Source organism: Taudactylus pleione, unplaced genomic scaffold, assembly GCF_031769625.1.
Source record: "Taudactylus pleione unplaced genomic scaffold, aTauple2 ptg000762l, whole genome shotgun sequence".
Classification (NCBI taxonomy): domain Eukaryota; kingdom Metazoa; phylum Chordata; class Amphibia; order Anura; family Myobatrachidae; genus Taudactylus; species Taudactylus pleione.
This window is the reverse complement of record NW_028285164.1, coordinates 1,584,659-1,611,849: the sequence shown is the minus strand read 5'-3', so window position 1 is coordinate 1,611,849 and position 27,191 is coordinate 1,584,659. Positions and strand designations below refer to the sequence as shown.

At 48.1% G+C, this 27,191-nt stretch overlaps 1 protein-coding gene across 2 annotated transcripts; it reads left to right on the top strand.

Annotated features, from left to right (window-relative positions):
- The first annotated feature begins 633 nt into the window (after nucleotides 1-633).
- On the top strand, nucleotides 634-20,328 carry MVP (major vault protein). Of its 2 annotated transcripts, none has more exons than XM_088457541.1 (17): nucleotides 634-922; nucleotides 6,967-7,119; nucleotides 8,049-8,244; nucleotides 9,453-9,573; nucleotides 9,650-9,781; nucleotides 11,258-11,352; nucleotides 13,513-13,749; nucleotides 14,478-14,603; nucleotides 14,716-14,874; nucleotides 16,136-16,374; nucleotides 16,460-16,657; nucleotides 16,812-16,956; nucleotides 17,057-17,268; nucleotides 17,668-17,784; nucleotides 18,908-19,034; nucleotides 19,126-19,314; nucleotides 19,438-20,328. In XM_088457541.1, the coding sequence occupies exons 1-17, from the start codon at nucleotides 636-638 to the stop codon at nucleotides 19,573-19,575; spliced, it is 2,871 nt and encodes a 956-aa protein (XP_088313667.1). In that variant the 5' UTR covers nucleotides 634-635; the 3' UTR covers nucleotides 19,576-20,328. The 2 variants fall into 2 exon arrangements, with proteins under 2 accessions (XP_088313667.1, XP_088313668.1); XM_088457542.1 differs by lacking the exon at nucleotides 634-922 and adding an exon at nucleotides 3,774-3,857.
- The last annotated feature ends 6,863 nt before the right edge of the window (nucleotides 20,329-27,191 follow it).

Sequence of the window (27,191 nt, the reverse complement as noted above, 5' to 3'; positions counted from 1 at the left end):
TGTGTACGGGTGTATAATGTACAGGTGTATAATGTATAGGGTATAATGTGTACGGGTGTATAATGTACAGGTGTATAATGTATAGGGTATAATGTATAGGGTATAATGTGTACAGGGGTATAATGTATAGGGTATAATGTGTACGGGTGTATAATGTATAGGGTATAATGTGTACAGGTGTATAATGTATAGGGTATAATGTATAGGGTATAATGTATAGGGTATAATGTGTACAGGGGTATAATGTATAGGGTATAATGTGTACGGGTGTATAATGTACAGGTGTATAATGTATAGGGTATAATGTGTACAGGTGTATAATGTATAGGGTATAATGTATAGGGTATAATGTACAGGTGTATAATGTATAGGTGTATAATGTATAGGGTATAATGTGTACGGGTGTGACGCCGGTGATACCGATGTTGGCATGTGAGAAGCGCAGATGTGGAAAAACGGGCCCAGCACAGGGGTGAGAGACCCCTCAGCTTACACAGCTGTCACTGGAAAGTCGGGACAAGTGACAGCAAAGAAGATTATGAGCAGGACCGGCCCTGCCCCCGTATCCCTTAAACGTCGGGCACTGTGCCCGGGACGATGTGATCGGTGGTCGCAGTGCGATGTGAGGGAGGGGTATGCCGGAGCCCCGGTTACCGCTGTCGCAGGGAGTGGCTCCGCCGCAGCAGCAGCAGCAGATTGTCAGGACGTCGCCAGGTAACCGGGGTCACCGCCTCCTCCCAGAGACCGCGAGTGTGTCCCGCCTCCGTCTCCTTCCCAGCCCCCAGCAGCAGCGCACCGGGGGCGGCTCATGTGTGACAGCGGGGCGGGGGCTCCTCAGCGTATTACACGACCAGGAAGTTACAGGCAGCAGTGACCCGGCCGCTCCCCCTTCCTCCCGGTCATCTCTGCCGGCCTACACACGGTATGGGTCTGTACACGGGGGGCACTATGTATAAGGGCTATATAGGGGCTGTATAATACATAAGGGGTGTGTATGTAGGGTGTATATGGAATAGTGGTGTATAATGTATAAGGGCTGTTTAGGAGTGTATAATGTATAGGGAGTACATTGTATAATGTATAGGGAGTACATTGTATAATGTATAGGGAGTACATTGTATAATGTATAGGGAGTACATTGTATAATGTATAGGGAGTACATTGTATAATGTATAGGGAGTACATTGTATAATGTATAGGGAGTACATTGTATAATGTATAGGGAGTACATTGTATAATGTATAGGGAGTACATTGTATAATGTATAGGGAGTACATTGTATAATGCATAGGGAGTACATTGTATAATGCATAGGGAGTACATTGTATAATGCATAGGGAGTACATTGTATAATGCATAGGGAGTACATTGTATAATGTATAGGGAGTACATTGTATAATGTATAGGGAGTACATTGTATAATGTATAGGGAGTACATTGTATAATGTATAGGGAGTACATTGTATAATGTATAGGGAGTACATTGTATAATGTATAGGGAGTACATTGTATAATGTATAGGGAGTACATTGTATAATGTATAGGGAGTACATTGTATAATGTATAGGGAGTACATTGTATAATGCATAGGGAGTACATTGTATAATGCATAGGGAGTACATTGTATAATGCATAGGGAGTACATTGTATAATGCATAGGGAGTACATTGTATAATGTATAGGGAGTACATTGTATAATGTATAGGGAGTACATTGTATAATGTATAGGGAGTACATTGTATAATGTATAGGGAGTACATTGTATAATGTATAGGGAGTACATTGTATAATGTATAGGGAGTACATTGTATAATGCATAGGGAGTACATTGTATAATGCATAGGGAGTACATTGTATAATGTATAGGGAGTACATTGTATTAGGTGTGTATAAAGTCTGCATAGGAGTGTATAAGGTATAGGGGGTGTATAATGTATAAGGTGTACATTGTATAAGGTCTGTAGGTGTGTATAAGGTATAGGGGGGTGTATAATGTATAGGGTGTACATTGTATTAGGTGTGTGTATAAGGTATAGGGGGGTGTATAATGTATAGGGTGTACATTGTATTAGGTGTGTGTATAAGGTATAGGGTGTACATTGTATTAGGTGTGTGTATAAGGTATAGGGGGGTGTATAATGTATAGGAAGGTATATAGTATATAGTGGTGTGTGTGATGTATAGGGGTCTGTAAGCTTACGAGCAGGACCCTCGTACCTCTCTGTCTGTTATCTGTCTTGTTGGTTTGTTTGCAATTCTAAACCTCAGCAGAATATTCTGGCATTATATAAGGGAATGGGATTGTCATGTCGGCTGCCGGTGGGATTGTGACTTGCGGCCGCCGGTCACATAACTACATAACTATATAAGTAACTGGTAATAAAATAGCGTATAGGGGTTATATAGTGTAGGAGTATGTCGCATACGCGGGTATATACTCTATAGGGATGTATAGAAGAGTGTAAATTTATAGGGTGTGTATAGCGGTGGGTATAATGTATAAGGGGTGTATAATGACTAGGGGTGTACAGGAAGATTATAATGTACAGGTTATACATGTTGTACACAGAATTGGGTTATAATGTATAAGTGTTTATAAAGTATAGAAAGTCCTGTGGAGATGGACTGTAAGGATGTGTATAATGCATAGTTGGTGTATTATGTATAAAGGGATTCTGTATAGAGGATTATAGAGTATTGGTGCCGGTATATAATGTACAGGGAGTCCTGCTGGGATGGGCTATAAGAGGGTGTATAATGTATATGGGGATTATATTGTATGTGTGATATATAATGTACAGGGAGTCCTGCTGGGATGGGATATAAGAGGGCGTATAATGTATAGGTGGTGTATTATGCATAAAGGGATACTGTATAGAGGATTATAAGGTATATAATGTACAGGGAGTTCTGCAGGGATGGGCTATAACGGGGGATTATATTGTATGTATGGTATATAATGTGCCCGGAGTCTGCTGAGTAGGCCTATAAGGGTGTGTATAATGTACAAAGGACTCTGCATAATCTGCTTTTTGGATTAATGTTGTAGCACTGATTACTCACCCTGCAGCAGCCACTCAGGGTCCAATGACTAAGTGGTGTCTGAGTAATCAGAACGCTATGTAGTGTAATGCACATCTCTGCTTCTCTCTGTATAATCTCATTTATACTAGAATAATGTTTACTTGCTGCAATTTCACCCCCAGCTCTTATCCCATCAGACTTGTTTATTAAAGTACGGTATTATTTATGGCCGTATATGGGTGGATAGGTGGGCTCTAGTTAATTGAACTTCATGGAAGTGAGTTAGAGGCTGCTAGTAGGGAGTGGGTGTTTGCTGCCTGCACCGTCCTCAGGCTGGCATACCTGGCATACCCTGTACTCTGCCCATGTATATAACTGTGCAAGAAATAACTGGATACTATTATATATACGTCAGTGTGCTGCGCGTGGCAGGCATTATGTGTACCTGTGCTGGAGACGTGCCTGTGATATGATATAGAAATAGCAGCTATCATACACAGTATGCTGAATGCGTAATGTATATTGCCAGGTGTTCCTGTGGGTGGTTCCGCTGCCAGGTCTCCTGATCCTGCCCTATTCTATATGTAGCACCTGCAGGCAGTGTAACGTCAGGGCAGGTGTGGCTCTCATTCCACCTGACCGTTCCTTCCGTATCATAACTTCCTAGTCATTGCTGTGTGATCCTGCCCTATTATATATGTAGCACCTGCAGGCAGTGTAACGTCAGGGCAGGTGTGGCTCTCATTCCACCTGACCATTCCTTCCGTATCATAACTTCCTAGTCATTGCTGTGTGATCCTCTCACCGTCTGCTGCATCCTGACTTCTCATACAGTGAGTGCCATCCTGTGCCCTGATCCACTCACTTACAGTCCCACACCCCCTGCCCTGCCATCCTCTGCTGTGCCACCCTGTGCCCTGATCCACTCACTTACAGTCCCACACCTCCTGCCCTGCCACCCTCTGCTGTGCCATCCTGTGCCCTGATCCACTCACTTACAGTCCCACACCCCCTGCCCTGCCATCCTCTGCTGTGCCTCCCTGTGCCCTGATCCACTCACTTACAGTCCCACACCTCCTGCCCTGCCATCCTCTGCTGTGCCACCCTGTGCCCTGATCCACTCACTTACAGTCCCACACCTCCTGCCCTGCCACCCTCTGCTGTGCCATCCTGTGCCCTGATCCACTCACTTACAGTCCCACACCCCCTGCCCTCCTCTGTGTGCCACCCTGTGCCCTGATCCACTCACTTACAGTCCCACACCTCCTGCCCTGCCACCCTCTGCTGTGCCATCCTGTGCCCTGATCCACTCACTTACAGTCCCACACCCCCTGCCCTCCTCTGTGTGCCACCCTGTGCCCTGATCCACTCACTTACAGTCCCACACCTCCTGCCCTGCCACCCTCTGCTGTGCCATCCTGTGCCCTGATCCACTCACTTACAGTCCCACACCCCCTGCCCTGCCATCCTCTGCTGTGCCACCTTGTGCCCTGATCCACTCACTTACAGTCCCACACCTCCTGCCCTGCCACCCTCTGCTGTGCCATCCTATGCCCTGATCCACTCACTTACAGTCCCACACCTCCTGTCCTGCCATCCTCTGCTGTGCCACCCTGTGCCCTGATCCACTCACTTACAGTCCCACACCTCCTGCCCTGCCACCCTCTGCTGTGCCATCCTATGCCCTGATCCACTGACTTACAGTCATACATGCCCTGCCATTCTCTGCTGTGCCATCCTGTGCCCTGATCAACTGACTTAGTCCCACCCCTCCTGTCCTGCCATCCTCTGCTGTGCCATCCTGTGCCCTGATCCACTGACCTACAGTCCCACACCTCATGCCCTGCCATCCTCTGCTGTGCCATCCTGTGCCCTGATCCACTGACTTACAGGCCCACACCTCCTGCCCTGCCACCTCTGCTGTGCCATCCTATGCCCTTATCCACTGCTATACAGTACAACGCCTCATGCCCTGCCACCCTCTGCTGTGCCATCCTGTGCCCTGATCCACTGACTTACAGTCCCACACCTCCTGCCCTGTCACCCTCTGCTGTGCCATCCTATGCCCTGATCCACTCACTTACAGTCCCACACCCCCTGCCCTCCTCTGTGTGCCACCCTGTGCCCTGATCCACTCACTTACAGTCCCACACCTCCTGCCCTGCCACCCTCTGCTGTGCCATCCTGTGCCCTGATCCACTCACTTACAGTCCCACACCTCCTGCCCTGCCACCCTCTGCTGTGCCATCCTGTGCCCTGATCCACTCACAGTCCCACACCTCCTGCCCTGCCATCCTCTGCTGTGCCACCCTGTGCCCTGATCCACTCACTTACAGTCCCACACCTCCTGCCCTGCCACCCTCTGCTGTGCCATCCTGTGCCCTGATCCACTGACTTACAGTCATACATGCCCTGCCATCCTCTGCTGTGCCATCCTGTGCCATGATCAACTGACTTAGTCCCACACCTCCTGCCCTGCCACCCTCTGCTGTGCCATCCTGTGCCTTGATCCACTGACTTACAGTCCCACCCCTCCTGCCCTGCCATCCTCTGCTGTGCCATCCTGTGCCCTGATCCACTGACCTACAGTCCCACACCTCATGCCCTGCCATCCTCTGCTGTGCCATCCTGTGCCCTGATCCACTGACTTACAGGCCCACACCTCCTGCCCTGCCACCTCTGCTGTGCCATCCTATGCCCTTATCCACTGCTATACAGTACAACGCCTCATGCCCTGCCACCCTCTGCTGTGCCATCCTGTGCCCTGATCCACTGACTTACAGTCCCACCCCTCCTGCCCTGCCACCCTCTGCTGTGCCATCCTATGCCCTGATCCACTGACCTACAGTCCCACACCTCCTACCCTGCCACCTCTGCTGTGCCATCCTGTGCCCTGATCCACTGACTTAGTCTCACACCTCCTGCCCTGCCACCTCTGCTGTGCCATCCTGTGCCCTGATCCACTGCTATACAATACAACACCTCCTGCCCTGCCATCCTCTGCTGTGCCATGCTGTGCCCTGATCCACTGACTTACAGTCCCACCCCTCCTGCCCTGCCACCCTCTGCTGTGCCATCCTATGCCCTGATCCACTGACCTACAGTCCCACACCTCCTACTCTGCCACCTCTGCTGTGCCATCCTGTGCCCTGATCCACTGCTATACAATACAACACCTCCTGCCCTGCCATCCTCTGCTGTGCCATGCTGTGCCCTGATCCACTGCTATACAACACAACGCCTCCTGCCCTGCCATCTTCTGCTGTGCCATGCTGTGCCCTGATCCACCCACAAAATAGTAATTCTCCTCTGCTCTGCCATCATGTGCCCTAATCCACCTTCTGCTCCCATGTCTCCTACCATCCCCTGCTGTACCATCCTGTGCCCTTATCCACCGCCATACAGTCCTACACCTTCTGTCCTGCCATCCTCTAATGTTCATCCTGTGCCCTGATCAACCACCCTGTAGTCCTACTCCTCTGCCCTGCCATGCTGTGCCATCCTGTGCACCTGTCCTCTGATCCACCACCATAAAAATCCTTTGCCTCCAATCTGGCCAACTTCTTCTGTGTAGTCTTGTCTTCTGTCCTGCAATCCCTGCTGTGCCATCCTGCCCTGGGATTCTTTGCCTTGCCACTCTGCGCTCCTGCCCTTTGATCCATCCACCTTAGAATCACCTCCAATCCTGCCATCCTCTGCTGTGCCACCTCGTCTCATTTCCTGTGATTGTGTCTTCTGATCCACCGTCCTCCTTTGCCATACCATCCTCTGCCATAGTGTCTTGTCATTTTGCCCTGCCCCTCTCCGTGTCATCCTTTACCTCCTACCTGTGGGTGTCTCTGTGCCCATTGCTGTGTGATTCTGTGTATGCGTGCTATATAATATAGTGTAATATAATAGTGCTAGGAGGGGATACTCAGTATCACTATATATTTTGTTCAGTCTTTCACCCACAGTTCAGACCAGCTTGAAAATGAGTGAGGAGTCGATCATCCGTATCCCACCCTACCACTACATCCATGTTCTGGACCAGAACAGCAACATCTCCCGCGTGGAAACCGGGCCTAAGACCTACATTCGGCAGGACAATGAGAGGTGAGACCCCCGGCTGCAGGAGCTCTGCACTGGGGTTTGTGGTCAGTGGTGAAGAAGGCTCAAATATTGGGGTAGTACTGTCCGGAAACCTTTATACCACCCAACGCTATAACACGCCTGAGCCAAATAAATCCCAATGATACAAAACAATAACGCAGAGATAAAGGCTTATTCCACCCAGAATTAAATTATCATCTGTGGGTGGAATTGGGCAAGGCGAGTCTAACCAGAACATCTACCTGTGCTCTGCCAAATCAGTGGGTCTGACAGTACCTCTAAAGCCGGGTACACACTCGACGATTTCTCTGACTGTATGCACAATTGGATCAGAACGACATATCCTCCGTCGGCCCTGCATGCAGGTCTGATGGGGTATATCGTTGGCAAGGGCCATGTTGCCAAATGCAGAATGGTCCCCAAAGTCGCTTCATTGCTGCCGGCATCGGCAAATGTGTGTCAGTCAATTCTAAATGAAACTTAATTTTATGCAACTTTTTTTTTTTTTTTGTAAACTTTTATATATTTTTACAAGTCAGTCGATTAATCAAACTGCGTGAGTACATGGAAATCTATAGCTACATTTTACAGGTTTAATTTTATTATATAATATTGTAAACGGAGGTGGGGACGGGAGACCCGAATATGAGTTTGCTATAATCTCCTATCCTCCATACACATAATATAGTTGCCTTCAGGATTCTGATGATGTAGGTGCTGGTGCCGGGTAGGAAGTCTGACACCAGCAACTGCCTCATCCAGGTACAGGGGGCCGAGCTCTCAGAGTCCCGATTTTTTATTTTTTTTTGTAAATGACTCCATTTTGTTTTTTGCCTTTGCGTCTTATAACCATGCAATGGTCTGCGAGTAGAGTGATCTAATAATGCAGGGCTTTGTATGTAGAGAAGTTATAATGTTGAGATGTTCTGCAGGGTCCTGTTCCATCCCGTCCGTATGGTAATGGTGCCCCCACGCCACTACTGTATCATTCAGAACCCAGTGGTCAGGGACGCCGCACGCAGTGCGCAGTTTGATGACATCGGGCAAGCTAAACTGCGACACGGAGACCAAGAGATCCGACTGGCCCAGGACCCATTCCCTCTGTATCCGGGGGAGGAGCTACAGCAGGTATGTCTTCACGGTTTAGGGACCACCGGTTTTAATTGGACAAGTCATAAAATCCCTCCAGTGGGTTTTTCCGGCCTCTTTTCTTAAACGTGAAGAGTGAAATCCCGGCTTATAACTGACCGCTGTGCTTGCTGCTACTGTACAGAGAATGGCGTATCACAATGTAATGGCAGTCATTTGCTGCAACATGGGTGTGGCTGAGAATCAACACTCCCCCCACCACTATGAAATAGGAACATAGCCCATTGTATTGCATCTATCCATTGATAACTGCAATAAAACCCACCTGTGACTTTTCAGTATAGAGTGAGCTATTTACATAGCGTACCGAGGGGCGAATCACAACAAGCCAGTAACTTAGCACCTGCTACAATGCAAGGGGCAAATCCATGTATTATTATGTTGCATGCAGGGTAAATACTGACTGCTTCTGCATGTAGCCCACAAATACTGGGCAGCTTTATTGTTACACTGCAATTTAGATTCGAGCTAGGACACGTCCCTCCAAAATCTAAGTCTCTGCACATCTTACATCTAGCATGGTGTCACCAAGGTGTAAAGTTGCTGGCCCTTTTCTGCTGTGTTCCTATCTCCGAATCTGTTCCATAATGTGCAAATCTCTTTATGGTCCCGCCTACTTCCTGCCGATAGTGCGCCTGGCGCGTGGAGAGGCGAAAGCCATCAGCCGTCGCTGTGCATTAGTGTTATTGTCACAGTGGTGTCCACCCTCCTAGCACTCGCCGTTTGCGTTACTTACAGGGGTTCTCATATGGCTCCGCTAAGTTTGCTTTCGTGCGAGGGCAAACGTTTCACCTCTTTGTTGCACAGTAGACAAAAGGCGCCTGGAATTACGTAAGTGCAAGGTCTATAAAAGTTTAGGACGAGACCTGATTTCCCCCCCGGCTCAGAACTGGTACACAATTCGCACCCCCTTTCCAGCTCTTTATCTCATTTCAGTAATCGTTGACCTATTATTTTTGCGCTGCTTTGTAACTGTAGGCGCACCGGTGACCATCTTGCTCAGCAGACCCATGCACTGCGATGGAAATCTAGGTGCAGCAATTTCGCGCTACTGCTCCCTGGCCGCTTTGTGCTTTTGTTAATGGCATGGAGAAACTTTTTGGAGATCTACGTAAATAGGCCAGTGACCGAACGTTCTGATGATCCGTCTTGTGATGTCTCCTACTTCTCTACCCCCTCTGGTACAGGGTATTACCACTCTGACGGTGGTCCTTGCTAACACCGCACTGCACCTGAAAGCTCTCCTGGACTTCGAGGATGACAATGAGAAGGTTGTGGCCGGTGACGAGTGGCTTTTCGAAGGACCAGGTGAGAACTGTTCTAGATTGCAACCTCCCGTTATCCATCATCCACTGAGAGAGAACTGACATCTGACCCCACCTAGGTACCTATATTCCCCGGAAGGAGGTGGAAGTCGTACAGACCATACAAGCGACAGTAATTCGGCACAACCAGGCAATCCGTCTGCGTGCCCGTAAAGAGTGCCAGGACCGAGAGGACCGCGCCCGGGTCACTGGTCAGTGTTTGGCTGCCTTTTATAGAATACTTAGTTATTTCTCTCTGTCATTTTCCTTCTCACTGTCTGCCACTTACCTCACAATCTATAGCCGTCAAGGACAGTCACCTCCCGATAGTTTCACGGCATCTATAAAGTTACGCTACGATGATTTTCAGGAAGACTTGCAGGGTTGACAAGCCGGCGTTGGTTATATAAAAATGCCCAGAAGGCAGTTACAGAACTGGTTTTACTGGTATTTATTGATGGGATCCGGCATTTTTATATCGGCAATAGGCCCCTGCCGTGTGCAGTATCTGACTGGGGTAAATGTTATGGAGGCAGAAGTGACATAAACACAGGTGAGCTATGAGGTCATCGTCAGTCTTGGATGAGGATTGTCCCAATATGGGATTTGTAGTGGACGAGAGAGATTACCTTTGTCTAGTGATGTCATAGTGACACAGAGAAGTCATGAACTATAATATAACTATTATTCTATATGTATTAATGTTCCCCTTACTGTAAATTATAAGGATATTACAAGCTCAGTGACCAGGTGAGGCACGAGGCACAGGGCACACTGGTCAAGGATCTCCAAGTGACCTAACATCCACAGTAGTGTACAGGAGGAGCTCATTACTCCTTTTAATTCACATTTTTCCTATAAGAACGCCGTAGCAATGACATCAGAGCACACCGTTATACAGATATTATTTACAGCAGTATATACATATATTAGACATTTGTTTTAATGCATTATAATGTGCTGTCCTAGTATTATACGGGATGTAGTGAATATGCCGGCGGACGGGGTGCCGGCTATCTATATACCGACACCAGAATCCTGCCGCCCGGCAAAATGCAGACGCCGCTATCCCGGAGGGGATCGGGATACCGGTGTCTGCATCCCAAACGCCAGAACCCTGACCGAAGGATCCAGGGTAAGTATGCGCATTAGCCCAACAAGGGGTGGTTAGAATTAGGGGGGAAATTTGGGTTTGTCACCCCCCGGGGAGGGTTAGGCACCACTGGGGGGAGGTTACGGTTAGGCACCCCCCCCTCCCGGTAGAATTAGGTTTAGGATGCGGGATGGGGGGGTTAGGGTAAGGCCCCACTAAGGGAGGGTTAGGGGGGGGGGGGGGAGAGGGTTTGGTTACTTACTGCTGCTGTCAGGATTCTGCACCTTCGGGCTACCAGCGTCGGGATTTGACCCGGCTAGTCAGCCGCTGGTATTTCATACCCAACCCTTATAATACATATATTATTGGTTATAAGTGAAGCTAGGTAATGTATGGCAGCAAGTAGCTATATGGGTATGAGGAGCCACTCTGACCTAGAAGGGAATTCGCCATATATTTCCCCCTCCGACTTTACTTCTCACCGCTGATCTGGCAGCGTGATGCCTAGATGGGCCTCCCCCTCTCTCCTCTCCCGTCTCTCTGTTTGTGCCCCTGGCGGATGAGAACTCTCTTCCTACCCCTGTCTGTGTTGTAGGGGAGGAGTGGCTGGTCAAGAAGGTCGGAGCGTATCTCCCTGGCGTATACGAAGAGGTCGTGGACATTGTGGACGCCTTTGTCCTGACAGACAAGGTAACCGGCCAGCGGTGGGGTGTAACGGTTCATTGCTGGAAGGTTTGGGTCATGTTGCTGAGTTCAGAGCACTTTAGTGGAGGTTGAGGGATAAAGGGATTTTCTGCTGAGAATTATATTCCTATTCATTATTGGAGACTTCAGACAAACCTATAATCCGATCACAAACCAAATGCCCATAACCGTGGAAAATGGCGTCTACTCATCTCCGCTCTAGCGAAGCCACGCCCACATTGTGCTTATTGGCATAAATAGTGCTGGAAAAAAACAATTTTATATAACATAGACTGTGGGGGTCTATGTACTAAGCTTTGGAGAGAGATAAAGTACCAACCAATCAGCTCCTAACTGCCATGTTACAGGCTATGTTTGAAAAATGACAGGAGCTGATTGGTTAGTACTTTATCTCTCCCCACTTAATCACTTTCCGAGACTTAGTACATCTCCCCCTATGTATGATGAAGGGTAATTCTAGCTACAAGCTCACTCATTTATACATCTCAGCAGTCCAAGGTGACAAAGCTGTATAATGACCTTATTAGGGCCTTTATCTGTAAAAGCAGTCGGTGTATATATAGGTTAGTTATGGGTGTCACATACAAACAAAACTCCCGATAACACTATGTTCTCTTCCTGACCTCTAAGCCAATACCTGCACTCTCTGTGATCTTTCACAGATTACATAAAGCACTTTTTATTATTATTTTTAAATCCACATTATTCTGTGTACATAACTCCAGCTGCAGCCCGCGGACATACATAGTTACAGCACTTGATTGCTTCATTTTCTTTTACACACTAATAATGTAGCTTTTCATTTTTATCTGTTTTTAATACGTGAACGTGCATCTCTATATGTCACGTCGGCATGAGCTGTACCTACGGGTATATCCTGTGCTCTCATACAGACCCCCCCCCTGCATGTTACTGACAGTTACAGCCGTCTGCTCTCTGATGAATCTGCTCTCTGATGAATCTGCTCTCTGATGAATCTGCTCTCTGATGAATCTGCTCTCTGATGAATCACGCTGGAGTCCCAAGTCCAATGACTCGCCCTCTTCCACCTCTGCAAGAGGACTGTGAGCTCTGCAGCTGACTATAATTAAAGTTCTGAACTGTAAAACACCCGTGAGGCAATAAAGGAGCTCCCCACCCACCATTCCCGGGAATCCCCGGAGGTTCTACCTATTTCTAATCTGCTTATTACAGGGATTCTACTGGTCCTGCAGGGTTCTCTATCAATGGAACTATAATGTGCAATACTGGCCACACGTTATAATATATTAGCAGATACCAGACAATTACCCCCAAAACAGCCGCAATGCCCGTAAATAATGATATTGATCAAATAATTTGAAATGAAATTAACAGCCTGTTTAGATTAGTGCCCCCGGCATTGGTTTTCCTGCTGTCTACCAGAAGAGGGCCCCTGTCACAATTGGTATGGGCCCCTGCTGCCTTACAGAGGAAGACTCCAGTCACTATTAGTATGGGTCCCTGCTGCCTTACAGAGGAAGACTCCTGTCACTATTAGTATGGGCCCCTGCTGCCTTACAGAGGAAGACTCCTGTCACTATTAGTATGGGCCCCTGCTGCCTTACAGAGGAAGACTCCAGTCACTATTAGTATGGGTCCCTGCTGCCTTACAGAGGAAGACTCCTGTCACTATTAGTATGGGCCCCTGCTGCCTTACAGAGGAAGACTCCTGTCACTATTAGTATGGGCCCCTGCTGCCTTACACAGGAAGACTCCAGTCACTATTAGTATGGGCCCCTGCTGCCTTACAGAGGAAGACTCCAGTCACTATTAGTATGGGCCCCTGCTGCCTCACAGAAGAGGGCTCTAGTCACTATTAGTATGGGCCCCTGCTGCCTCACAGAAGAGGGCTCTAGTCACTATTAGTATGGGCCTCTGCTGCCTTACAGAAGAGGGCTCCAGTCACTATTAGTATGGGCCCCTGCTGCCTCAGAAGAGGGCTCTAGTCACTATTAGTATGGGCCCCTGCTGCCTTACAGAAGGGGGCTCCAGTCACTATTAGTAAGGGCCCCTGCTGCCTTACAGAAGAGGGCTCCAGTCACACTTGCAGTATACATTACTTATATTATTCTGTTACAGAGCAGTGAGTGTAATTATATCTCTGATGTATAATCTGTGTTGTAGAGAGCTCTGCACATCCGTGCCACCAAGACATTCCGCGATGAAAAGGCGAACCTGCGGCGTACAGGAGAGGAGTGGCTGATCACCATGGATGAGACAGAGGCCTACATCCCCAATGTCTATGAGGAGGTGGTGGGAATCGTGGACATCACCACTCTGAACTGCCGCCAGTACTGTGTAATCCTGGACCCCGTGGGGGCTGATGGAAAGCCTCAACTTGGACAGAAAAAGGTTGTGAAGGTAATGTGGAACCCAATTATCTGCTGCTTCTAGAGTCCATGACAATGAACGCAGCCTCAACCCCAGGTCTGTGTCCTCTATCCATTCCCTGCAGTGCCTCATGACCCCAGCATTTACCATGTAGCAAGGCTTCCTAGTATGTGTGTCTGATCTTGTAGTTAGGTGGCCTAGCCTGGGTCTGTGGTGTATCTGGCCTAGTCTGGGTGTCTTGTTTCTTAGTGAGACAGCCTAGCCTGGGTCTTTAGTGTAACTAGGTGGCCTTGCTCGGGGGTCTGGTCTTGTAGCATAGCTGCTTAGCCTTGGAGTCTGGTTTTGTAGCTATGTGGCCTAGCTTTGGTTTCTGGTCTTGTAGCCCGTTGGTCTAGCCTGAGACTCTAATCTTGTAGCGAGGTAGCCTAGCTTGTGTGTTTGGTCTTGTAGCGTAGCAGCCTAGCCTGGGTCTCTGGTCTTTTAGGGAGGCAGCCTAACCTGGGTCGCTGGTCTTTTAGGGAGGTGGCCTAACCTGGGACGCTGGTCTTTTAGGGAGGCAGCCTAGCCTGGGTGTCTGGTCTTGTAGCGAGGCAGTTTAGCTTGGGTCTCCGTTCTTGTAGAGAGGTAGCCTAACCTGGGTCTGGTCTTGTAGCGAGGCAGCCTAGCCTGGGTATGTGATCTTGTAGCCAGGCAGCCTAAGCTGGGTCACAGCTTTCTAGCCGGTGTCACTGCTAAGGTACACATTTCTTTCTATGCAGGGAGAAAAGTCTTTCTTCCTTCAGCCTGGTGAGAGCCTGGAGGATGGAATCCAGGATGTCTACATACTGTCAGAGGAGGAGGGGCTGGTCTTGAGAGCCTTGCAGGTCCTGGAGGAGAAGGATGAGGTATGGAATAAGCTTAGGAGACACAGCCCAAGTAACGTCGCACTCACTGATTTCTTTTCCCAGGCGTTTTCTTTCCAGATCTCACTGATTAGTTTCCTGTGTCTGCTACCAGGATGGGAATGATGTGGAACGCAAACCCGGAGACCGCTGGATGATTAGGGGCCCTCTAGAGTATGTGCCCTCAGTGGAGGTGGAGGTTGTGGTGAGGAGACAGTCTATCCCCCTGGATGAAAATGAAGGGATATACGTACGAGACATCAAGACTGGGAAGGTTGGTATGGCTGCAGCACAGGCAGCCATTTTGTGGGGGTCTCCGAGGTTACCGTGGGTGCAGCCAGGTTTCTCTGCATAATTGTGGTTACGGATAAAGTTCATGCACTGCTGGCACATGCTGAAAATGTCTGTCAGAAGTACAGTCCCCAGTAATCCGGGAAGCAGCTGTGCGACTGATTGTCGCCCCAAGTTGTCAGCTGTTGTCACTCAGCGTGGCAGACCGGAATAGCGCCTAGTGCGACCAGAAATAAAACAAACATCTGCGTGACTGTGACAGCCCCAGACCGGGATTACACAGTGTCGCCCCCTCCTCTCCCAGTACAGAGACCACGGGGAGAATAATATTTTTTAAAATTTTTCTTTTGAACTTATTTTAAATTAAATAAAGCTTTAATGTCGTATTCAATTAGACGCGAAAACCCGAAATCGGCAAAAAAGTTTCGCCTATTTCCGCTTTTCGCCTGTTTTGCGTCTCATCTCCAAATTCAATTCCAGGACTTTTTCGCCTAGGCAGAAACTCAATGCAATGGAACAGGCGGAAAAGTTTCTCCAAAGAGTGGCAGATGGAAAAAATGTGCAAAATCTCCATTTTGGGGTTCAACTGTGGGGAATTGATTCAGAACCCTTTGTACACCCACCCCCTCCCCCCCCCCAAAGGACAAATCAGCCCCAAACAAAAAAAATTACCTCAGAACACCCTAAATCACTGACCTGAACGTCTGCTGCTGAGTTTTTGGCTGCTGTTTTTGAGCATTGGCCTTTTTTGTCTTTTTGTTTTTTTTAGTACCGTGTTACTTGTGTTCTCCCCTCCTGATGTTTAATCCCAAATTTTAATGTGGATATAGAATGATTATATATTATAATAGACGCAACTTTTTGCTACAGTTGGTCTTAAAAAGAGCAATTCATGAACCTCTATTGCAAAGAAATTGGCTGAATAATGGCATTTTTAGTAGTATTATGGTTTTCCAACAGTCGGTCAGTTTACGGTCTGTTATAAAGTGCAGGGCGAAAAAGTCAGAGCCTTCCCGGATATTTCCGTAATGCACACAAGTGTTGCAGCCCCCTTTACTTACCACCCGAGCCCTATTTTCTTGTAAACGCTGCTTCACTTTGCCGTTGTGGACAAATGTACCCTGATAATCGCATAATAATGTAATAAATTTGTACAAAATCATACTGATAAAAACTAATTTCAAGGCTGGCAGCCTACTGTACCCGCAGTGTCGTTCCTCATCCACTTGTGTCTCTTCCGCCAGGTGCGTGCGGTTGTGGGTCACACATACATGCTGACGCAGGACGAGGAGCTGTGGGAGAAGGAGCTTCCCTCAAACGTTGAAACTCTGCTCAGCTCCGGGAAGGACCCCGTTGCAGACCGATCTACCCGGTCTGCCCAGATACAAGAAGCGCAGGCGCGAGACAAGACAAAGGCGATCACCTACCGCGTACCGCACAATGCTGCCGTCCAGGTGTACGACTACCGGGAGAAAAAGTCCAGGTCAGTAGCCTTAGCTCCTCCCTTGCTCATAGCCATGTGACATAAGCACCCGCTCTAGTTGATTTTTATATGTCTTCTCCTCTAGGGTGGTGTTTGGCCCCGAGCTGGTGATTCTGGGGCCCGATGAGCAGTTCACAGTCCTCAGTCTCTCAGGTGGGACCCCCAAACGCTCTAATGTCATCAAAGCCATCTGCCTCCTCTTGGGGCCCGACTTCTGCACGGATTTGATCAACATAGAGACCGCGGACCACGCCAGGCTCCAGATCCAGCTGTCCTATAACTGGTGAGAAACCTTCTACATTCTACTACGGAGAGTAAAGTTTAGGGGCCCTAATACTGGCCACGCACAGGCCGATCCCGCACTTTTTCTGCTGATGTTCTGCCCTGTCCTGTGGAGATGACCCACTGTGTATAATCGCTCTATTTCCCCATCACAGGCATTTTGAAATAAAGGATAAGACCGAAGCTGCAGAGGCGTCAAACATTTTCAGTGTTCCAGACTTTGTGGGCGACGCGTGTAAGGCCATAGCCTCCCGGATAAGAGGGGCTGTGGCTTCCGTGCAGTTCGATGACTTCCACAAGGTGGGTGGCCGGAGACTCCGCTCCCTGCGGTCATTCATATTATTATTATTATTGTATTACCGCTGTCCCTAACGGCTGGTCGTACTGTCCTCCACCGCAGAACTCCAACCGCATCATCTGCTCTGCTGTCTTTGGCTTCGACGAATCCGTGAAGATCCGAAGCTCCTTCAGGTTCCCCCAGAATAATCTGGTCATCACCAGCGTGGACATTCAGTCGGTGGAGCCGGTAGACCAACGCACTCGCGATTCTCTGCAGAAGAGTGTCCAGCTGGCCATTGAAATCACAACAAACTCCCAGGAGGCTACAGCGAGGTGAGAGGCACTAAAACCTCCAATGTTACATGCCCGGAAGGCTATATTCACTGGCAACCTGCTTCATGCCTGATGTGGAACTAAATATCCCAGCATTCCCTCCAGGGCATGGAGATCACTAGATTGCCTATGCCAGCTCTATGTTTAACAGAATGCAGTGCATGCTGGGACTAGTAGTGCATCAGTGGAACTGTAATAGTCCTCCATGACCAGTCTTTTATGAAAATGCCATTAGGCTTTCTAAGAGAAACCAGTGGCGCCACCCTGTGGAATCTGCAGGTATTGTCCTGAGAGACCCCTGAAACTCAGATGTAGCTGAGTGAGCCCCTGCTTATGTTGTATTACTGTATTCTGTCAGCACCAATGTCCGAACTCGCTGACCGTCTCCTCTCCCCGCAGACATGAAGCCGAGCGCCTGGAGCAGGAAGCAAAGGGACGGCTGGAGAGACAGCGCATCACGGACCAGGCCGAGGCGGAGAGGGCCCGCAAGGAGCTACTGGAGCTGGAAGCCATGAGGTACATGGGTGCCTGGGATCTCTAAAAGGAAAATTGCAAACTATCTATTTTTATTATTATTTGTTTTATTATTATTATTATTATTATTATTATTATTATTATTATTTGTATTATTATTTTTAGTATTATTATGCTTTTTTACAATTTTTTTATTTTTTTTTATTTTTTTTAGTAGATTTATTTATTTAAAGAATTATTATTGTCTGAATAGTTTTACATTATAAAGTCTAAATAAAATACATCAGCCTGGGCCTGTGGCTGGGCAGCACTGGGTTACATTCTTCTGTTTAACAACTATATTGTTTAGCGACCTGCTGAATAAGCTACCTGTGTACAATATTCAAATATTATTAGATTCTGTTGCACAGGTGCGTAATGTATATTCACTATATTTTAAAAAAATCTAGTTTGCCATTTTGGTAAAACAGAGGGATCATGACAACCCCTTTTCTGTCTTGAGAGTCGCTCAATTCTTTATAATTGTGTACTATTTATATGTATGGCGGGACACAGCGCCATATCTGGACGGCAGTGCGCCCTGTGCAGCACTGCCGCCCCTCTCGCTTCCCCACCGACCCCCTCCTCCCCCCTCTCGCTTACCTTTCCATCCAGAGAGTGGAGGGAGGGCAGGATCTTCCGCCGACGTTCTTGGTGCGCCGTGCACCACTGCCGGAGGTCTCTTCCTGCAGACCTCCGGAGCCGGGAATTGTGTGGCCGTTGCCACTGGTGGATTCCGCCCTGTGTGGAGGCACCGGCCGCACCACCCTCCCTACCGCCCTGGTGGGACAGTAGCCATGAAAGGGTTTTGCTGCTGGTAAAATACCTTTCCTGAGCACCAAATCAAATGGCGCCACCTAATGGCCACTGGCAGGTCCTGCACCAAAGTAAACTGCCTGAGAAAAGCAGATTGGATTTCAGACACCACTTGATGAACCTATGGATAGATAGAATACTATTATTGTAATTGAAGCATGAAGAATATATTAAGTAAGTCTTGGGGTAGGGGGGGGCACTTCAAAAGTGACCATTTTATTTTCGTTCTACTCTACTTTGTTTTAATAGAGGTTTGTTCCTCAGCTGTGACCTTCGGTCTCTGCATGTGATCTTTCTCCTTCGTTCCCAGTACCGCGGTGGAAAGTACGGGAGCTGCAAAGGCCGAGGCTCAGTCTAAAGCGGAGGCTGCCAAGATCGAGGGTGAAGGCGCCGTTTTACAGGCCAAACTGCGCGCAGAAGCTCTCGCCATCGAGACGGTGAGAGAAGGACGACGTGATGGGGCAGAGAGAGTGACTGGGGTCTTTGTGTGGGTGTACAATGACGCTTTCCTCTCTTTCCTATGCGCAGGAGGCGGAGTTGCAGCGGCTGCGCCAAGCCCGAAACGAGGAGCTGAAATACCTGCAAGAAAAGAATAAATTGGAAGTGGCGAAAGAGCAGGAAGTCGCGGAGATCGCAGTGAAGAAGTTCCGAGGGATGACGGAGGCCATTGGAGCGGAAACGCTGAGGGACATCGCACTGGCTGGTCCTGAGCTACAGGTGACTACACAGCCGAGAAGCCCCCCCCTCCGGTCTCCCGGGACTGGATAGTGTCACTAAACTGCTACATAGCGAGGCTTCTTTCTTCTTCTTTCCTCACGTCTTTGTCCTTTTTGCCCACAGGTAAAGCTGCTGAGAGGTCTGGGAATTCAGTCCACCCTGATCACAGATGGTTCAACACCGATCAACCTCTTCAGTACAGCGACTGGTCTTCTGGGGCTTCCGGCCAAGACACTGCTGGAGAAAGACGAAGAGAAATGAAACCATTGAAATTTGGGGCCTTTAGTCTGCTGTGTCCAGCAGTGTCACTCATAATCTTGTGCTCTGCTCATTTACATTGTCCAGCAGTGTCACTCATCCTGTGCTCTACTCATTTACAGTCACTCGTTATCCTGTGCTCTACTCACATTCTCCAGCAGTGTCACTCATTATCCTGTGCTCTACTCACATTCTCCAGCAGTGTCACTCATTATCCTGTGCTCTGCTCATTTGCATTCTCCAGCAGTGTCACTCATCCTGTGCTCTGCTCATTTGCATGCTCCAGCAGTGTCGCTCATTGTCCTGTGCTCTTTTCACTTATATTGTCCAGCAGTGTCACTCACTAACCTGTGCTCTGCTCACATTCTCCAGCAGTGTCACTCTTCCTGTGCTCTGCTCATTTGCATGCTCCAGCAGTGTCACTCATTATCCTGTGCTCTGCTCATCTGCATTCTCCAGCAGTGTCACTCATCCTGTGCTCTGCTCATTTGCATTCTCCAGCAGTGTCACTCATTATCCTGTGCTCTTTTCACTTATATTGTCCAGCAGTGTCACTCATTATCCTGTAATCCAGCACCCACTCCTTACATGGCTGTCCTCAGAACTGCTGTAATGTCTGTATCTGATGTGCCTTAGCTTTGCCTGTAGCGGTACAAGCCCGGAGAGGGCTGTTATAATAACCGCTTCCTGTATAAAAGACAAATCTGTGAGTGAGTTCAATAAACCTCAGGTTATTTTTTATTTTTTTTCCCTCAATGACTTGTGTGTTCTTTATCTGTATAAATCACAACGCATTAGAGCTGGGGCGAAAAAGAGTAACGTAGACAATTAACAAAGAAGTTAGAGGGTGCTGCTAAGTGTTAGCGGTATATTTACTAAAATGCGGGTTTACAAAGGTGGAGATGTTGCCCCCAGCAACCAATCCGATTCTATTCTTGAGGTTGGATTATGACCAGGGAGAACGTGTGGATTACATCTTGTGTAGAGTTGAGGATCTATGGTGGTGATGACGGCCGTCCTTGTACAACGATTTACCACTAAAATTACAAATGACTCTTTCAGAAGTTCACAGGAATGTCTGTGCATTGGACAATACATTGGCCGGGGGGGGGGGGGGGGGTTGAACTCTAATTCTGGTGGTTTTATTTCAGTAGCACTGATTAGCCACCGGTCTCACTGTTTGTTATAATAATTGTATTTATATAGCGCTTTTCTCCAGCAGGACTCAGTCGCTTTACAACCACAAAGGCAGAGCACAGAGGTTAAGGGGTCTATTTACTAGGCAGTGTTAGGAGGAGACAGAGGGCCTGATTCAGAGCCGGACGCTATTTGCGCTCGCTCGTTCAGAAAAAGGGGCCGGCTATTTAATTGAGCACTCGTTCTTTGCGGTCTGTTGACGCCTCTGTCTGAGCGAACGAAACGATACATGCGCTCGCTATTTTGTAAAAACGCCCCCTGGCCGCTCGCATCCTACGTCATCTCCGCTATTTATTTGATTAATCGAGTACATCGAAAGGCGTCTGAACTGCTCGCAGTGCTTGTGGTTGATTTTCCTACCGCAATCATGTGAACGGTTCAGGCTAAGAAACAACCAAGTGACGTGGCCGATGACGCTGCTTTGTTAATTATGCACACCCTTAAAACGCCCGTTTTGACCGTTTGCCACGCCTGCGTACGGATCACCACTCCCCGTTTTCAAGCACCTTCCCCTGTTACCACCCACAAACGCCTCATCCTGTCACTCAAATTAGCAGGCACTCGCTATTTTGCGAGCACTCGATTTCCGACCGCAATGACTGGTTGGCGCATGCGCATTACGACCCATACGCATGCACAGATGTGCGAACATCGCTCGGAGCGAATGAGCGGCTCTGAATCAGGCCCAGAGTGAAAAGTGATGAGGTGCCAGCCAATCAGCTCCTAACTGTCATTTTTCAAACACAGCCTGTGAGATGACAGTTGGGAGCTGATTGGCTGGCACCTTATCACTTTCTTATCACTTTTCACTCTGTCTCCTAACACTGCTTAGTAAATAGACCCCTTAGTATTACAGCAAGAAGAAAACAAACCCCAAAAAAACAATGAACAGGGCCTGATTCAGAGCCAGACGCTCTGACAGAACGCTCGCTCTGAATCAGGGCGTTTTTTTTTGGAGCGGCCTCCTGGCCGCTCGCATAGCTGTGGGTAACCACCCACAGCTATAGTGAGCAGCCAGGTTGATGGTCAAGACCAGTGGGCTTGCGACGAGACCCTTGTGGTAGGGTCTCGTTGCCGCAAGCCCCAGAGAGCTTCTGGCTCTAATAGAGCCGGAAGCTCTCCCACTGACATCACAGGTGATGTCAGTGGGGCCGCCCCCAAACGGCGAACGCCTCCGTTTGTGAAGAAACCCCCGGCTACGCCTACCAAACGGGGCGAGCTGTCAATCACCATCGGCAGCTTGCCCCCTTTGGCGTGGGACTTGGAGCGACGGAGCACTCATCGCTAGCCGGGTCTCGCGCATGCGCACGACGGAGCCGGCTCCGTCGTGCGCATGCCCAGTGGGCAAACATCGACCCGGTTGCGAGTGCTCAGCGCTTGCGGCCGGGTCTGAATCAGGCCCTGAGTGAATAATGGGGACAGTGAACCTAGTGCAGGGTTGGTGCAGCCATTTTGGGTCATAAATTCCCTACATAACCTACCCCCGATAGGTTCCAGGCAAGGCAGCCATTTTGGGCACGCTGCATAGGTTACCCTGGGGGGAATAAGCAATGCCTCGAAGAGATGACACAAAATGGGGAAGTTGCACGCACTAAAGGTAGAAACAGAGCCCTTACATCACTATCAGTCACAAGTATTCTTCATCCCTCCCACGGACGTGCCAGGCGAGGCAGCCATCTTAGGTGCACTGCTAAAGTTACAATGTGTGAGATAAGTCATACAAGAAACTATGAACTATACGTGTGCCTGACGTGTGTAACATGATACGCACTGAATAAATAGATCCTCCCGTTGTTCTTCCTGCCCAAGAAAAAGCCATCTGGGGCGCACTGCGTAGGTTACATCTGGCAAGGTGTGATCCAGGCGGTGAGCAGAAAAGAAGAGACATTAGACCAGTGGGACGTTTGCTGGGTCTTCTCACATGGAAAACTCCTATTTGGAAGAACAGGCGTCAGGGAAACTGTTACTTGCCCTGGAAGTCCATAGCTGTTCTCATTGTGAGGGAGCCTTGGAGAGAGATAAAGTACTGACCAACCAGCTATGATTTCCGTATATTTTATGTAGCTCCCCTATTCAGCAATAGGATAATGTATTATGATCATGTACAGTGGTCAGGTCATGTTGGGGGTGTAGTGTCCTATGTCTGTATAGAGTGTAATAGATGTGTATTATGGTCATGTACAGTGGTCAGGTCATGTTGGGAATGTAGTGACCTATATCTGTATACAGTGTAATAGATGTGTATTATTATCATGTACAGTAGTCAGGACATGTTGGGGTGTACTGTCCTATGTATGTCTGTATACAGTGTAATAGATGTGTATTATGGTCATGTACAGTGGACAGGTCATGTTGGGAGTGTAGTGTCCTATATCTGTATACAGTGTAATAGATGTGTATTATGATCATGTACAGTGGTCAGGTCATGTTGGGGGTGTAGTGTCCTATGTGTGTATAGAGTGTAATAGATGTGTATTATGATCATGTACAGTGGTCAGGACATGTTGGGGGTGTAGTGTCCTATGTCTGTATAGAGTGTAATAGATGTGTAGTATGGTCATGTACAGTGGTCAGGACATGTTGGGGGTGTAGTGTCCTATGTCTGCATACAGTGTAATAGATGTGTATTATGGTCATGTACAGTGGTCAGGTCATGTTGGGGGTGTAGTGTCCTATGTCTGTATACAGTGTAATAGATATGTATTATGATCATGTACAGCGGTCAGGTCATGTTGGGGGTGTAGTGTCCTATGTCTGTATACAGTGTAAGAGATATGTATTATGATCATGTACAGCGGTCAGGTCATGTTGGGGGTGTAGTGTCCTATGTCTGTGTACAGTGTAATAGATATGTATTATGATCATGTACAGCGGTCAGGTCATGTTGGGGGTGTAGTGTCCTATGTCTGTATACAGTGTAAGAGATATGTATTATGATCATGTACAGCGGTCAGGTCATGTTGGGGGTGTAGTGTCCTATGTCTGTGTACAGTGTAAGAGAAACCGAAAGATTGCATAAGAAAAGAGGTGTTTTAAACCTCTAGGATGGGGGCAGGCATGTATGCAAATTACTTGTGGGAGTTAGCCTATGGCAAGCAGGGGCGGGTTTGTAACAGGAACATTATATAGTGGGATAAAAGTGTGGGCCAAAGCCTCTTTGTTCCAGATTCCTCCAGGACAGGGAAGTGCATTTTGTCAGTTGTCATTTTCCTTAATAAAACTCTCTTAGTGCTTCTCCTTCTTCTCTTCTTCTCTCCTCCTTTTCCTTATTGTATTTAGTCTCTTTTCATTTACTTCATATCATTGCTTTTACTTTTCCTTTCTGTCCTCAATCACTGTCTTTTCTGATTTCTTGTTCTGCTGGGGGTGGGTGTAGCTATGTCCTGCCTAGTAATGAGCCTCCCCAGACCCTGGTCCCTGGCTCCACAGTGCCCCCATGTTATTAGGAGCTGCAGGTGTGGTTCCCCTATTGATAGTTCTATCCCCCCTCAGGCTGCAGCAGCTTTGTGGAAGGTGTGCCAGTGCGGGGGAGGGGTGCTTCCCTTTAGTCCTTAATGCCCCTGGTCAATATCATCTTTGTGGCTGCAATGGCCAGTACCATAGGCAAATGCAGGAGGGGTTTATGAGTGCCTTGCCTGAACCCCCCCTCAGCCCACACCATGATGACTACAATAGAAATAGCATATAATACTAAAGTTGCATGTTTTTTAGGATCCCCTCAGTGTCACAAATGAAATAACTAGCACTACAGTCCCTGTTGATCTTTTAAATGTGTCAGCCAGTAGAAAAAGTTAAAAAGCCAGTAATGAATATTGTTGTGCACCAACTAGATCTGGAAAACATGCACTGTACGGGGTGCACTGATATGGATCACCTATTGGATCAATTATTAATACTGGATAATACACCATCCAGTACATAGGGGGACCAATCTGTGCATCTATGTCCAGGACAGTGCATGGTTTCTTTTTCTGCCCTCTCCCAGATTCCCCAACTTGCTCATATGATCTGTAAAGGAGCCGGCACATGAAATAAAAGATTCAGCTCAGACAGGATGGCCCTACTTCTACATATAATTACTTACTGTGTCTGCTGGTCCTGTATATGCCAGAATTATATCATTCAGTACATTCGTATGATGTATTTTATAGCTGGTCTAAGTGCTGATTATGCCTCTTAATGGTAGAAAACAGTTGCAGCAAACAGTGTCAGTATTATGCTGGGCATTGAGGTATCATTGGGGGAATAGAATGCTTTAGTGATGCGTTATATGACAGTAAGGGGTAATGGCTTTGACACTGCTTTATTTATCTATAGCACCTAAGATCTAGCTTTTATCTCCTTTGAATCATTATTATCAGCCAATAGAGGAGATTGTATTATATACTGTATTCTGAGCATTTAACTTACAAAATAGACAGAATACATGTGCTACAGTGAATTTCTACAGGGTGCACAGCTTATTATTGCAATCACTGCCCCAAGCAGCTATCACCGGGAAGCTCCATTCTCAGCTATGCTCCTACTTCCACAAATATACATTGCTGGAGGTCACGCAGCCTTCGCGTCCTGCCTATGAGGGGTACAACGCGTGCAAAGCAGCTAGTTCAGTTCGTCAGGGCTAACAGCAGGCGTCTGGGGAAAATGCTTCGCCTTTAATAATTCCACATTAAAATGTCGTTTTCGTCACCTCTGCTTGCGATGTGGTGGCAATCACCCAGTTGCCAAGTGTTTCAAGGGGGGTGCCCAGCAGCAGCCTGCACAGCCAGCAAAAGGCACAAGTGCTAAGTAAAGTTCCATCCCCTGTCCGTGTCACAGCGATAGCAAAATGGTTGAGTTGGTACCCGGTTCTGCAGGACGCAGAATTTTCGTTAAAAGGCTTCAGTTTTGGTTTTCGTTTACCTATTTGCAGGGATGTCGACACATATTCGCCTAGAAATTTGAAGTCTGCCTTTGAATTGCCTCACATTCTTAGGGAAAAAGTGGCTGGCGAGGTTAGCGCAGGCGCATTGCTGGGCCTTTTGCAGAACCCCCATTAGGGATCTTGTGAATTCCCCGGTGGGAGTGGTTCCCAAGAAAATTCCAGGAAAATAAGGGCTCATGCAACATCTGTCTTATCCGCCAGGCTCGTCAGTAAATTATGCCATACCAGTTGAGGTTTCCTCGGTGGTGTACCAGTCTTTTGACGATGCTTTGGACGTCATTAGGTGTTATGGTACGGGCGCACTGATGGCTAAGATAGATGTTGAGTCAGCTTTTCGTCTACTTCCTTTGCACCCAGAGTCATTCCAGTTTATGGGTTTTTAGCTTGGACAACGGATATTGCATAGACAAATGCTTGCCTATGGGGTGTTCTGTGTCCTGTGTGTTTTTCGAGCATTTTAGCACCTTCCTACACTGGTGCGCGGAATTTATTTATTTAATTTTTGCGGTAGTCATGGAATAGCCCACTATCTCGATGACTTTCTGTGTGTCGGCCCTTCCGGTTCAGGCAGATGCAGTTATCTTTTGTTTTCTTTACGAGCGCTGTTTTTTCATTTGGAGTTCCCGTTGCTGTGGACAAAACGGAGGGCCCTTCCCTTGTCATTCCTGGGTATCGAGATCTGTACCTCGGTGGGTTCTTGTCGCATTCCTCTCGATAAGCCTGTCAAGTAATGCCATAGCGGAATGCACGGCTTCCAGTAGAATTACCCTGCGGCAGGCGCAATCCCTCCTGGGCCTGTAAAGTAATTCCAATGGGCAGAGCTTTTTCACGTAAATTGGAAAGGGCCACGGCTGGTGTCACTAACCGAGACATTTGCTACGTTTATCCTCAGAGATTAAGCAGGACCTCTCTGTCTGGGTCTCGTTTCTTCGGGATTTTAATGGCGTTCGGTTGTGGATGTCTCCAGCCGCTGACAATTTGCAGCTGCAGCTGTTCACCGACGCAGCAGGCACCACGGGGTTCGGATGTTACCTTGATGGCTCCTGGTGCGTTGGCCGTTGGCTGGAAGAATGGGTGGGAAAGGGTTTGACTAAGGACTTACTCCTTCTCAAACTCTTTCCCATAATGGTTTCCTTGGAAATCTGGGGGGAATGGTTACGCAATCGCAGCATCATTATCAGGTGTGACAACCTGGGCATGGTCCATGCGATACAATCAGCAACATGCGGCTTCCCTGCTGGTTTTGCGCTTGCTAGCGCAGCTGTGCTCACATGTTTGCGCTGTAACATCATGTTTAAGGCAAGACACGTTCCTGGGGTGGAGAATGAGATAGACGATGCGTTATCACGTTTCCAGTGGGCTAGGTCCCGATCTGTGGCCCCTGGTGCTGACGTTGTGCTTTGCCCCTCTTATGTTTGGCAGGTGATCGAGCCGGCATGGAGGGCTAAGCAGAACAGTCTTTAGTCCCCTCCACGTTGCGAGCATATTGGCAGGCATG